At 36.8% G+C, this 15,184-nt stretch overlaps 1 protein-coding gene across 1 annotated transcript in view; it reads left to right on the top strand.

Moving 5' to 3' along the window:
• Nucleotides 1–15,184, top strand: part of cachd1 (cache domain containing 1) — a 198,844-nt gene that overhangs the window by 110,322 nt on the left and 73,338 nt on the right. Inside the window, exons 5-6 of the mRNA XM_030133018.1 lie at nucleotides 9,961–10,087; nucleotides 15,006–15,150. Coding sequence (XP_029988878.1) covers nucleotides 9,961–10,087; nucleotides 15,006–15,150 — 272 coding nt within the window. The remainder of the gene's footprint in view (nucleotides 1–9,960; nucleotides 10,088–15,005; nucleotides 15,151–15,184) is intronic.

Here is a 15,184-nt window from a genome sequence, read left to right as displayed (position 1 = left end):
TCACGGTTATTGTGACCAAAATTATCACGGTTATCATTATTATCACTGTATTTTTGAAATGTGCTCAAAACATTCAAAAAGTACTTCAACACACACTGAAATAATTTAACCAAGTTGTATTTTGAAAAAAAGACAAACAAAATAATAGCCCAAATGTACTTTCTGTTGGCAGAAACATCCAAATATTAGCATGTAAACATCAAACATACAAATGTGCATTAAAGATGGGACCTTATGGCCATTGTTTGACCATTTTCCATGTCATGTTTGAGTTGAAAGTCCGGTAATCAAACGTGGTTTCCATGATAATTAGAATTTAAACGGTAATACTAACCGTCGGGAATTTTACCGCGGTTTATCGTTATACCGGTAATCGTTACATCCCTATTTGCTTTATAATTTTATGATTATTGAATGAAAAGGACAGTGGATTGTTGGCTTTGGTGTTGTTCTGAAGTTTCTGAGTGTCTATTATTTACTCTGCTGCAAAAGAGTGATGCAAAATACAGGAGAAAAATACATGTAAATATGCAGAAATAGGAGATGTTGCTTAATTGGATGATGCCATAATCTCAGTTGACTGACAAGCATTTTTCAGTGGTGTTTTATAAAGGGAAATGACTATGAGGGCCACAATCATGTAATCTGTATCATCACATAAAACACGTCTATGAGATTCAATTGACTGTTGAGTAAATGCTTCTCATATTGCTGCGATATTTGGATAATACTTAAAGATGTACATTTAGTAGTTGTGGGAAATGGGCCTCCTATGTCTTTGCTTGTCCATCCGTTGCTGGGAAGATCTAAACATTAGTGGCAGAGTGGAGCACTGTAGCCTGACAGATGTATACAGAGCCCTTCTTCCACTGTCAACACGACTGAGTGGTTCCTGTTTATATGAGCCCCAAAGATGGATGGAGTGACTGGTCAGGCCTGATGTATGATGTGCAAGAACCTGCTGTCGAAAAGAAAAAAAAATGCCAAGCAAGGGTAGCCAGAGGTGCTTTTTAGTTTTATTTTTATGGGCAGTTGAAGATGGTTTTGATTTTTCCACCTTCTGAGAATCGCAAAAATAAGTTGACTCATAATGTGGCAAAAGGTCAAAGCACGTTCTCTGTAGCAGGTGATTAATTTAATGTGATGTTAAGCCAAGAATCACATTTTGGGATTATGTAGAACCAGCTGTCATGCAGGAGTGGTAGTTAGCAAGTCTGGCAAAGATTGTGGTCTTCATTAACAACATGTTTGAAATCCAACTCCGGGCTATGGAAACCCTAATCCTAATAATAATAAATCGTCAGCTAAATTGCACTATAGGTCCATAATGACAGGAAGAACCCTCAACGAATATTGTAGAGAGAGGAAATTAAGCGTGGTACTGTTTGGCAAAATGGAACACACCCTTCTCTTAGAAAAGATTGTAATTGATGGAAAGTCGTCTTTATTTGTTTAATCTAGGAATATTTTGAGGTGAAGGCTTCATTTGCAGGTTAAATGAAAACATGAAAATAGTAATGGTGATAACTGTCAATTCTGGAAACAACAGAAAAAATTTGAGTGTTTTGACACTCAGAACAGAACATGGGAAATTGGATCAGTAGTGATAAAGGCAAAACACACAAAATAAAGATCAAACATTTAAAACCCATGACAATATAGGTAAAACAGGTGATTATTAGTAAAACTAGCGGCATTGTACCATGGTGCCATTGTACGATAGCATAATAAGTAGAACTTGTCTGCCACCACTATCCATTTGTAAACTACCATTTAATCATTCATTGTGCAGGTAATAATTTTAGCCAACATGTGAGGCATGAAGGGAAGAGCATGTATTTGTTTGGCCTGTCAAGCATGATTAAATTCATACAGCGGTAGTGAACTGCAGCCTTCACACTGTAGCATCGTCTGCTAGCAGTAGAAATTTCATGAACGGCAGCATAACCACTTCCGAAAATGGAGTATGGCGGCAGGGATGAAGAATTCAAAGTAGAGAGAGGCTAAAATCGCCCAGCATACCTTACAGCATTTAAAAAATTTACATAAAATTGTGCCTAGTAGATAGTCAGGTAATGTTTCTATTCATTTGTCGAGTTTGGCGGGGATCGGGCCTGTGAAGGCTGCGGAAAATCCGTACAAACACCCTCCTGTGCTGCAACATCAATGGGACACAGAATGTGTATTATATAGTAGGATATGGTGAAATTAAAAATATGAATTTCCATAAACATACAAATGATAGAGTCTTGAGCTGCACAATGAAGAAACCTAGGTTTTCCATGATCATTGAAGCCACCCAAATTAGTTGAGCAGGTTTTATTGTTGCCCTTATTAGCAAATTAGTAACTAGTGACTAGTAAGTGCTTTATAACTAAATAAGATCCAGTTTTTACCCCGCTTTAAAGGAAGATGGGACCATCCAGTTTCAGCATATAATTCACAATGGTCCACTCTTCCTTGGCCAAAGCCTCCAGCTGGGTCCGATTGGACGGTCTCCTACTCGTCACTCCAGATTGGTCCTAATTGGATGTCCCAGCAGGACAATGACCTCCAGCATACCGCCAGGGTAGTGCAGTAGGGGTTCAAGGACATGGCCCAGTCGAAGTCCTGACTTAAATCATCTAGAGAATCTGTGAAGGGAGCTGAAGACCAGAGTGAACGGGTAGGAGACCATCCAACAGGACCCAGCTGGAGGCTTTGGCCCAGGAAGAGTGGACCACCATTCCACAGGAGACATAAGAGAGTCTGTGGACACTTACAGGAATCATCATGGCTACTCTATTGACTATTAAGGAAAGACATTGGACTTGGTAAACCTAGGGAATGAATAATTTTGAACATGGCATTTTTCGGAAATTTATTAATAAAATACTCCTGAAATAAAGTATTTGTTCAAGTATCATTTGTTGTTCAAAAATTCATGCTTCTAGGACCAAAAAAGAATTCGTTTGAGGTGCTCTTCGGAAAAAGGGATTCATAAAGTAGATGACAAACTGGAAGAAGCCTTCATCATGCCTTCATCATGATGAAAGCTTGAAGCTGAAATGCATAGAAGTGTTTTTTAAGGTCTGTGTATGACCATGCCGTGGAAATAAAGGCCTTTTTATGCTTAAAGAGAGCGCCTTGGAGTTTTCTTCCAGTTAGTCATCTATCAATTGTTGTTATTCCCTCACCATCATCAAGAACAAAGGCTACTCTACTGACTATTAAGAGAAGACATTGAACTTAGTAAACCTAGGGTATAAATAATTTAGAACATGGCAGTTCTTGGAAATCCATTAATAAAATTCTCCTGAAGTAAAAGTATTTCTTCAAGTATCATTTGTTATTCCCTCACTTGTGTATCACATATAAATCACAAACAAGCATGACCAAACTCATTCATTTCATCACAAAAACAAAAAAATCACAAAAAATGGCAGGGGTACAAACAATTTTGAGGACAGCTGTACGTTACATATATCAGATTGAGTCTGAATACAGAGACTGAGAAAGGCATATGTGTGGTCATTAGAACTTTACTAAACCAATAAACATAAAGCTGGCTCAAGACTTTTGCGCAGTTCTGTATTTAGTATTATCTGCATATAAAACAAACATTTACATATAGATGAATTTTACACCCAGTTATAGATGAGATAAAATCATTTATGTACAGTAGTCCTTTGTCCATCAGAGATATGCACAAAACTTTACCAATATTTACTAAATGTCGAAAAAACAGAAGCACATAATGTCAGTTTTTCTATTAAATCACAAATGCGATGATTTATTTATTTATTATCGCGAGATGACTCGAAGTCATTCCATAAACATGGCAATGAATGTAAATATCGTGTTGATTTACAGATATATTGATTATTATTATATATTACCCCTCTACAAAAATTAAAAAATGATTGGGTTTCCTGGTGTGCCCACACATACCGCACCATGTTTCTTTTAAAACTCTTCTTCTTCACTTGTTGTAACATCTGTCAACATCCTTTTTTTTTTTTTTTAATTCACGTGACTCTCGTTGCAGAAAAAGGTCTTTCCATTGCAGTTTTGCGTGATATACAAATTGTGCCAAGCCTGAAAAACCACCTCTTGCTAGTGTGAAAACTTTTAATCAAAAAACCAAGATTTTGGGGGAAATTGTCGTTTTATTAGTGCAATTGGAGGGTCAATGGAAAAGCAACTAGTAATGTATAGAATTTTCTTTTTTTTTTCACTTTCTATTATCCTCTAGCTCTGCTTCTACAGATACTCAACATACTACTTGTAGTATTTAGAGTCGCTGTGGTTGGTCTTCCTGTCTGCATTTTACTGGAAGAAAAGTTTCATTAACAGTCGCACAGTTGTGTTCTGTTGTTCTAATGAAGCCTACTTTGATGACCATGGTCTATTTCTTCCCTCTTCTCTCTCTCTAACAGCTTTTTGTCTGGTTAAATGCCCAAAGTTTCTATTTGCGTCTCCCTCGCCCTCCCCCCTCCTCCTCCTCCTTCTCTCACCCATCTCTTTGTGAATAGCTGTTTTGTGTTGCAGTGAGTGGAAAGGAAGTTTCTGGCTTTGTGATGGGATCTCTGTGAAGATACTGTTGACTCTGTGACCCAGTAAAAATCTGGCTGTTAGCGCAGAGCAAATAGTTAGGCTTACTGTCTCTGCAGAGGTTGTAGTAAAAGCTGTTATTTTAGCTTTCCCTTCACGTTTACAGCGCACAAACTGAAATCCCACATGTGGAAGAAATGCACTATTCATAAGTTTAACACTGCATACTTTTTTTTTTCTTAGTGGAGTAAACTTAATTTATTCCATGAGAGGTGTGAAAGGGGAAGTCATTTACATAGTTCCTCTATGTCAGTTCATTCACTGGGAAGGTTTTTTAATTTAAGGCAGGTTTGCACGGACCCAAATTGGGTGTGAAAGAGGAAAACAGTCATTCATCAGATGGTTGTCGCAAACGTTATGAATGCTTTTCCACCAAAACAGGAACACACCCAGAATTTCATTGTTAACTATGTCATACATCTGTGGTAAATATGATATTCTGAAATGCAGATGTTTGTTTTCAATACTTTTATCTAGTTCAGTGTTTTACAGAGACTGTTGTGTTTGCACAATGTCCCCTAGCTATAAAAATAGGAATAAACAGTATTCCGACAAAGCTTTCAGTTTAGTGTAGTGTACACAGGCTTTCTGCAGGTCATTAAAAAGAATTAGAAGTCATTAGATAGATTTTGTGAAAAATAAGGCTTTAAATGGTATTAAAAAGCTTTCAATTCAATGTCCGAGGCATTAAAAAATGAAATACACTTCATTGGAGAAAAACAGCATATTTATTCACAATTTATTTTGATTATATAACCATTTATAATAATTTTGATCGGAAGTACAGTGTGATGATTGATAGGTAGAACCCTTTAATTGTCTGTTGTTTATGGTTGATACACAAATTCATAACACCGGATGCTTGGAATGCAGTGTGCTGTAAACGTGCTCATGCTGTGGCGAAAGAGTGGAGGGAATATTAGCAAATGTCGGAAAAATAGGAAAATGCAAGTTTCAGCAGAAGTGTTTGGAGGAGGAACTATTCTGAACCTGGTGAAAGTCTGTCAATGGTAAACTGTCATAAAACCATATATAACCAAGACAGGACATTGATTCTTATTACTGACTGACATTTTGTTTCTTTTGTATATTACATGCCATATATCTTAACCCCCCCCTTCCCTCACATTATGATGATGTAATGTAAATGTCTATATTGTATAATACAGTACATAAATCTCTTTGTCACTTGGTGTTGCTTCAATAAAGGTTAATAAATCAATAAATAAATATATAAAGCTATATATAAAACTGTATCTGCATTTAAACATGGGAATTAAATGTGTTTAACCCTTTCATGCATTAATTGTGAGAACCTTAGTCAATATTTTTTTCTTCAGTGTTTTTATTCCTCCTTAGGGATGAAATAAACAATGTGATCGAGTTTTTTTTTCTATGGAGTTAAAAAAATATCCATCCATTTAATTTTTGAAGTAAAGAAATGTGTTTAAAACCCAATATCAGAAAGTGATATGAAAACAATGAAATAAAAACATTTTTAATGCTGCTAATCTGATGTCTTCTCACATTTTAACATATTCTAATGCTAGTAATTACTCACTTCATGGAGATAATATGCAAAAAAAAAAAAAAACCTTCTTGTCTAACAAATAAAAATTGATTTACACTTAAACATGTTAGTGCAGATCAGGTTTATCAAGAACAGCAAAGTTACAGTAATGGTATGAATGTCAGTGTATGGGATGGTGCATAAGTGTCCACTGTGTTGGCTGATATGGATCTAAAACATCAAAACCCATTAATATACAAGAGAACAGCTGGAGAAGAACTGTCCACTAGAGTGACCTATGCATGAAAGGGTTAAAGTGGCATTAAAAAGGGCATTAAAAAGCATTAAATTAGATTTGCTGAGATACCTGCAGAAACCCTGGAGTAGTTTAGTTGCATGTAGCTAATAATAAGATGATAAAAATAGAATATACAAAAGGTAGCCATTGTTCAGAAGAGGTTGTAGGCTAAAATGACTCATGCAAATATCTACCCCAGGGTCCAAACACAGTAATGTCCTGTCAGAGAGCGAACTTTAATTGATTGCCATTCCAACATTTATTTCAATATAAAGTAGCTCCTTGTTTTGGGTAATCCCTTATGGCCCAACTAAAGCAAAAATGAATTTAAAAGTAAAAATATGGGTCATTTCGCAACTCTAATCTGTCAAATTCTCTCTGAAATGTCCTGTCAGAGAGATTTCGAATACCGTTTTTGACCCCCCAATCAGAAATGACGCAATCATAAAAAATGGAAACTAATCCAAGTACAGGCATCAATATGAAGGAAGGAAGGAAGGAAAAAACTTCTAATGAAAATTAATATTCTACTGATATTCTAGTGAACTTGCAGTCATTGATACTCCACTCATGTACAAAAATATGTCAAAGTCTGGAGGAGTAGAACAGCTGGAGTCATTTCCCCTCGGACTTTCATCTCTTCAACCCCTTTCTTGAAAACAGCATTGAGACCTTTATAACAAATCCAAAAACCTGTTGACATCCAAGTCCTTGATAATTTTTAATAGTAGATCTGTTTCTCCTTCAGAACCTTGAATTGTGAGCTTTTCTTTTAGGTATGCATCCCTACCCCGGCCCTGCAAACTGTTGGCTTGTGTACAAAGCACAGATCTGACCATGAACAGGCAACAGTGTGTTGTATATTCCAACATGTATACACATCTGAAGAAAGAAGAATAACATCAGCATAAACGACGACTTAATGAGAGAATGAGGCCTAATTCACATTATCCAATTGCAACATGATATTTACTCGAGGTCACAGAGAACAGATTTTTAAGGGCAGATAAGATAACATTTAGAGCAGGAAAAAGCCAGGATTAATCAGCTGATATCATCCCCCTGCCTCCTTCCTGGAAAAATAGTCTTTTGACTTTAATAGAAACTGAACAGCTGCTCAACTGAACATCAAACTCAAGGTAATTAATCAGTAAGTCTGAAAAGCGAGGCAGGATTGATTATTGTTTTTCTAGCGATTTCTTTTATTTTTTACTTTTTTCTTCAAAGGGAAGCAGATCTGAGGAGAAGTCTAATATTAGCCCTGGGGGAGTCAAGTTCTGCCAATATCAATATTTAACAGAACATCCTATTAATCTGTCTGTCTCTACTGTTTATGTAACCGGTGCAGACGGTGACTGAGGCTCTAGAAAAAGCAGATAATGTAACAGAAATCAATATCCTCTGTTTAAGGACGGACATCACATGTGTGAGTCTCACGAACATTAATTATTAAATCTAAGCAAATACACACAAAATACCAAACCCAGGGATGGGAATTGTTAAGAATTTAGCAATTCTGGTTCCATTATCAATATCACTTATTAATTTGATTCTCATTGGATTTGGAATAAACTACAGTACAGATGCCTTTGTTTGCATTAACTCTTTAATGTCAAATATGCACTAACATTTTGCATTTGGTTTGGACAAATGCACAGATTTTAAAGGTGCAGTTAAAGGAGTGCTGGAACTACCTGCTGCAGCTTGTGAGCCCAGTTGTCATATAAGGCTCAGTTTACATGACAACGCTCTCAGGTGAAAACGACAAAATATTTTAACAGATGTGCCTTTCGATTAGACAACAACTGCATTTGTGGGGGTTGAAAACACAAAAGTGACACCACCTTCCAGAGTGGAAGTCTTAAAAACGCTCCACTCTCGTGTCACCGTCTAAAGCAGGGGTGTCAAACTCATTTTACTTCAGGGGCCACATTCAACCTAATATGATATAAAGTGGGCCGGACTAGTAAAATAATATAAATAATAGGATAAGTGCTTTTTGAGTGAAAAAAGTAAATTCCATAATGAAAATGTTTACATCTACGAATTGTACTTGAACATAACATGAACGAATAAGAACAACCTGAAAATTCTTTAGTAAAATAAGTGCAATGTTAACAATATTATGCCTTAGTTCATCATTTATACATGTGAATCACAACTTATAGATCACAGTGGATCTACAAATAAACACAACATTAAATAACAGGGAGAATATTGTTAAAATTCCACATTCTTCTCTTAAGACATTTCAGATATTCACATTTTTTGTAAAAGGCCAGTCTGTAAATGTAAACATTTTTGTGTAATTTTACTGTTTTTTTATACTAAAACAAAAAGAAAAATTTGTGGTTTTCATTATGTATTGGTTATTATGATAGTATTTTACTGGTCTGATCCACTTTAGACTGAAATTACCTAAAGTGATTTTAACATCCTTGATTGTTAATATCTTCAGTATAATTTTTGCCTTTCACAAATTCATCCCAGGTGCCAGATTGGACCCTTTGGCGAGCTGGATTTGGCCCCCGAGCTGCATGTTTGGCACCTGTGGTCTAAAGGTTTGAAAACTTGTCACGTAGAGTTTACATCACGGGCATGTGCCACTACTGGAAAACAACATGTCACATTATTTTTCTTAAACTAACGTGGTGTTAAGCAATAACGCCAACTCCTCATCTGTTCAGACATGGCTTCACCATGTTCTGTTTTCTGTTTTGTGATTGTATTTTGCGCTAGGAGAGAACAGGAAGAGAAGTAGAAAGGTTCTACGCAGAAGCTTGGTCTTGGTGGTGGTCATGATGATGCCACCTTGAGTTCATACTACGTTGATAAATAGGAAATTTCACACACTTTTGCGTGTCCGTCTGCATGCAGATTTTCCCCCAAAACACACGTCTAAACACAGAATTAAAAGTGAGAACGCAACACTGCTTTTGCGTTTTCGGTTCAGATTGATGCCATCTAAACATAGCCCCAATGCAGTTCTAGAACATGGAGGTTATTAAACAATAATCAAAGCAGGTTGACAGTGAAATGGCGCCAACATTAACAGTATCGATAGAACCTGGAAGAGTTTTATGTTAGCAATTGTGACAGAGGACGCCACTTCCAGACACACCGCCACTGCCACCAAGTAGCCAGTCAAAGGCCTTCCATCAGTGCTGTTTAATTGGATCCTATGGATAAATGTTTCTACATGTTGATGGTATTTAACCCTTTGTCATAACGGAAGCTCTGCAACTATTACAAATGGCCTTAGTGTCATCTTTGCTGGTCAAATACAACCGTACATTAGAGCGCTGCTGAACCAAAATAGGGAAATGACATGTGATACATTTAACGTAGAACAGATACGTAGAATCAGACTAACAACTCCATGGAATTGAGGTACTGGGAGACAGTTCTCGATTCCCAACCCAACCCAAACTCCTGATCTGATTTGCCTCTGTCTTTCTACTGTCCACTTACCTTTAGCCGTCCTTCATCTCACTTTCCCCTCCTTCCTTCTGTCTTGTGTAAATGCTGACCGTTCCCTCCCTTTTTGTCCCATCTGCAGTGTTGGCAGACAACCTCAAGTCCAACCCGGGGATAAAGTGGCAGTACTTCAGCTCAGAGGAGGGCATCTTCACGGTCTTTCCCGCCCACAAGTTCCACTGCAAGGGGAGTTACGAGCACCGCAGCAGGTATGAAGCAACCCCTGGTTACTCATTTGTTAGCTCACAAGCCGATAGACTGGGATACTGGGAAGACGCTGCATCGTCTTCGTTGGCTATTTCTTCAAACATCTTCTCTGATGAAGCAACTGGTTGGATTTATATCAAATATTGTATGTAGCTTCATTGGGAGAATGTCTACAAAGTTTGTACATAGTGTTGAGAGATTTAGATTTTTGATTTTTTTTTTTTTTTGCCAATAAAGAAAGTGTATGTGTTTAATTTCTGATGTTTAAACTTTGGTCATAGACCTAACGTCGCTTTGCACTTAAATGCCATTGTGCAACTTCATCATACTGAACATTACAGTTTATGTTGCACCTTACACTTTAATTATCCGTGGTTTTTTTTTTTTTTTTAACTCTTTTTATTGAAATAAGAACAATGATAATATAAAAAAGCCTTACATAGTATCCAATATATGTGTGTCAGAGCAAGAACACTACACCTACACTCACATGTACACATACAGAAAAAAAAAAAAAAAGGGGGGGGGGGGGGGTCTGTCTACTTACTTAATATTAAAGTAATCTATAAAGGACTGCCAAATTGAATAAAATAACTTTACATTATCTTTACATTTTTGAATTTTTGACAAATTTTTTAAATATTAAAAATGTGTCTTTACTAATAATGGTCCATATTTTGATGGTTTATAACATGTAAATGGTTAGAGATATCAATATAGTTACTATTAATCACTGATAGGAAGTCATATATGGACTTTCATATGGATCCATGACTTTTGACCTTTAGTGACCTTAAAGGGTCAAGCTTGAAAAACATTTCAACAGTCTTCTTCTCCAAAACTACAAGTTGGATTCATTTCAGTTTTATTTATGTAGCTTTGTTGGGACAGTGTCTACAAAGTTTGTTCACAGTTTTGAGGAATTTTGATTGTTGAATTTTTGATGAATTTCTTAAATATTTAAAATGTGCCTTTACTTTTAGTGGGCCACGTGGAAATGGTTAGAGGTATCAGTATAGTTACTATTGAGCGCTGATATGAAGCCGTATTTGGACTTTCATTGAATTAGTTGAGTTCTCCTCCAGTGAAAGTACCGCCCACTTCTATTGGGAGATTGATCTCCTGCATCAAGACCACAGGACTCTACGACTACGTTCAGACTGCAGGCAAATGTGGCCCAAACCCGATTTTTTTGCCCATATGTAACCTATATCCGATCTGTTAAAGACAGCACAAATCCGATTTTTTTCAAATCTGACCCAGGCCATTTTCAGATGTGGTCCTAAATCTGATGCATATCTGATATTTTGCAATACAACTTCAGTCTGAACAGCAAGGTCGTATTTACGTCATTGAAATGCGACAAATGTCACAATTCTGCGCCCCAGGAGGAGGAGTGGCGGTAAAAATATATTTGCCTCCATAAACACAGTGCATGCCTGCGTGGTCACATATTACGTCAGGACCTCTTTTGTGCATGCAGGTCACTTCAGGGTCACATTCAGTTCATACTTAAAAATGATAGAAGTCGCATTTAATGTGTAATATGAACGAACACACAAAAAAAAATCAGATTTCACCAAAAAATCCAAATTGTGCATTAAGACCTGCTGTCTGAGTCAAGGTAATTATCGTTAACGAAAAATGATGAAATGATAAAAACTAGAATTGAAAAAACATTTCGTTAACTGAAATAAATAAAACCTATAATTAAAAGAAAAAACTATTACTAACTGAAACTATATTGTGTGCTTACAAAACAAACTAAAACGTATAAAAATTCTAAACAAAATTCCCTTCGTTTTCGTCTTTGTCAGTGTCGGATTGATCTAAAATCGATTTATTTCGCTCGAGTAATTTTAGCTAGCAGCACTTCACAATCCGTCACTTGTCGTCACTTGTTTAGGGTCATCGTTTCATCCCCACTCTACCTGGAAACATGGAGATTAAAGTTAGGAGAAAGCAGCAGAGTCCTGTCTGGGATTTATTTGAATACGACGGCGAAGAAGAGAAAAGATACGACAAAACTAAAATTAATACTAAAACTAAACTAAAACTAAGCATTTAGAAAAAAATGAAAACTAATAAAAACTAGCAAACCTGCTCTAAAAATGAATTAAAACTAACTGAATTAGAGAAAAAAAAGTCAAAACTAAATAAAACTAAACTACAATGAAAAATCTAAAACTATTATAACCTTGGTCTGAACGTAGCCTAACATAGCGGGAGAACCTGACAACTTTACAAATTCAACTTGTTTTTTATTCTTGATAGAACATACCAGTGAGATACAGGATCACTGGTCCTGTTTTATTTGAAGTTATCATTCAGCAGTTTGGCTGAAGACGCACCAGAAGGATAATAACGAAGCTCCCAAGACTCCATACACTTAACAGACTCCCAGATGAGGGTCTCTGGCTCTTCCTCTTCTTCTTCCTCCTCCTCTTCCCCCCCCCCTCCTCTGTGCCAGTTGCTGTGGGGTGGCCCAGAGGGCATGTTGATGGCACGCTGCCTTCACACACCCGGACCACACATGCCCTTGGCAGGAATGTGGCTCTGTACCACTAAAGCCTGTCGGAATTTCACACCTCCAGTGTTGTGGGTTTTTTATGTGACCACCACTGAAAGACATCTCTTTCTTACTTGTCTTTTCTGCCTCTGTCCTTTGTCTCTCCCTAACTGCCTGGTGCATTTTGCTTTGGCTTCATGTGTTTTGGACTTTTGTTGCTGGTCTGGTCGGCAAACTGGCATGCAGCCACGAGAGAAGTAACGTTACTGGGCTTGATCCGACTCTGAATAAGGCTTTGTGAGGACATCACTCCCCTTCTCCTCCCTGTGGTAGTGTCTCGTTGTCCAGCAGACCACACACAGTCACTACCCGCCCCCCACCCCCCCAACCGGACCCCTGTTAAACTGACACCCACTAAAGCATACAATGACTCACACTTCAGATGAATACAAAAAATAAATACATGGAATAAATGTTCAAAAAATAAAATGGCAGAGCACATTGTCAGCCAGGGATGCACAGATCTGTCAATAAATAGATCATGTTTCACTGTCCGATGTTTTTGGTTGTGTTTTATTCATGGTACTTTGCATACATTTGTATGATTGACTTTTTTTTTCTCATGCAAAGATAACAAGCTGAAGGCTTTAAAACAGTGTATTTTTCAAGTAATGTGGATTAATAATTAATCATGGGGGCACAAACATTGAAAAATAATAGTAGAAATCATACAATTTTGCAAAAAATCCTAAAGCACACAAGCACCAGTCAATTTACTTGGACCTGTATTTGTGTATTTTCTTTCATTTCATGGTGAAATGTTGCAGTATTTGTGTTAATTACTTGCTATTGTTGAATACCCCAGTTTTAACATACTTTTCTTTTACTATAAGCAGCTCTTACTATCAAATCTAATGGACTGTTTGTAGTTTATTATTTCAAATAGAATAAAATCACTTTCATCTCAATAAATTTGATGACATTTCACCATCAGCACTAGTATTATTTGTTTTCTATTCATGGTACGTTCATTCATTCATATGATTGAATTTTTTCTCATGCAGAGATGTGTTTTTTCTTTGTCTCTATGGAATAAACGGGGAAAAATAGCAGCAAAAACTAATTATAGAAGCAGCAGCTGTTGGCAAAAAAATGTTCTCGTCAGTATTGTCGCATTCCTAAAATTTACTGAACAAGTGTACATAAGGAAAATAGTGAGATAGTAATTTGGCCTTTACTTGTGTGTTTTCTGTGTATTCTACCTCTGTTTCCTACATTTCATAGTGTAATTATGCAATATTTGTATTTATTTCTTGCCATTGTTGAATGAATTAAGGACGTAATTCTTTGCTTCGTTATTTCTGTATAATGTACTTTCACTGTGGTATATCATAAATTTACAAAATTAGCAAGTGATTAGAATAAAATCATCATTATCTCAATTATAATAATATTAATAATTCTTTTTATATTCATTATTTTCAGTCACATTATTTCTTTACTAAGTAGATGCATAATAAGTGGGTTGATGTGCAGTGAACCATTTATTTCACAATGACATTAGAAGCTAAGTTAAAATTTACTTCCAAATCACCTTTAAAAAAAAAAAAAAAAACCTTCAAAGATAGCTAATATATATATCCTACTATATAATACATGTTCTGTATCCCATCGATGTTGCAGCACAGGAGGGCGTTTGTACGGATTTTCCGCAGCCTTCACAGGCCCAATCACCGCCAAACTCGCCAAATGAATAGAAACATTACCTGACTATCTACTAGGCACAATTTTAAGTCCGTATTCAAATGTTGTGAGGTATACTGGGAGATTTTAGCCTCTCTTTACCTTGAATTCTTCATCCCTGCTGCCATACTCCATTTTCGGAAGTGGTTATGCTGCCATTCATGAAATTTTGACTGTTAGCAGACGATGCTACAGTGTGAAGGGTGCAGTTCACTACCGCTGTATGAATTGAATCATGCTTGACAGGCCAAACAAATACATGCTCTTCCCTTCATGCCTCACATGTTGGCTCAAATTATTACCTGCACAAATACCATTAAATGGTAGTTTACAAATGGATAGTGGTGGCAGACAAGTTGTGCTTATCATGCTATTGTACATGAGATTTTCATAAGCTGGTTGCCAACACGTTTACCATTGTAAACAAGCCAATCTCTGCTGATATTTTATCCCTGTTCTGCTTGCCATGTGATGCTGACGCTTGAGTAAGCAATGTATGTTTATTTATCAACAGATACAGACAGATCAAGTGCCCACTGATATTTGCTGGTGGACTCTCACTTAAAATCTATCATTTATAATAATGTATAGGCACTTTTCACACACAATGGCACCACGAGTACAATGCCGCTAGTAAAAATATTAAATCGATCTCATGTGTCTTGCAGGCCTGTGTATGTGTCTGCAGTGCGTCCTCAGTCTAAACACATCGTGGTGATGGTCGACCACGGAGCATCAGTAACCGACACCCAGCTTCAGATTGCCAGGGACTCCGCACTGGTCATCCTCAACGCTATCGATGAACACGACAAAGTGAGTAAAATGCAATGAATCGCTTAAGAAACTA

Source organism: Sphaeramia orbicularis, chromosome 4 (genome assembly GCF_902148855.1).
Source record: "Sphaeramia orbicularis chromosome 4, fSphaOr1.1, whole genome shotgun sequence".
Classification (NCBI taxonomy): Eukaryota; Metazoa; Chordata; class Actinopteri; order Kurtiformes; family Apogonidae; genus Sphaeramia; species Sphaeramia orbicularis.
The sequence above is the reverse complement of the archived record's forward strand: the minus strand, read 5'-3'. Positions and strand labels throughout refer to the sequence as shown.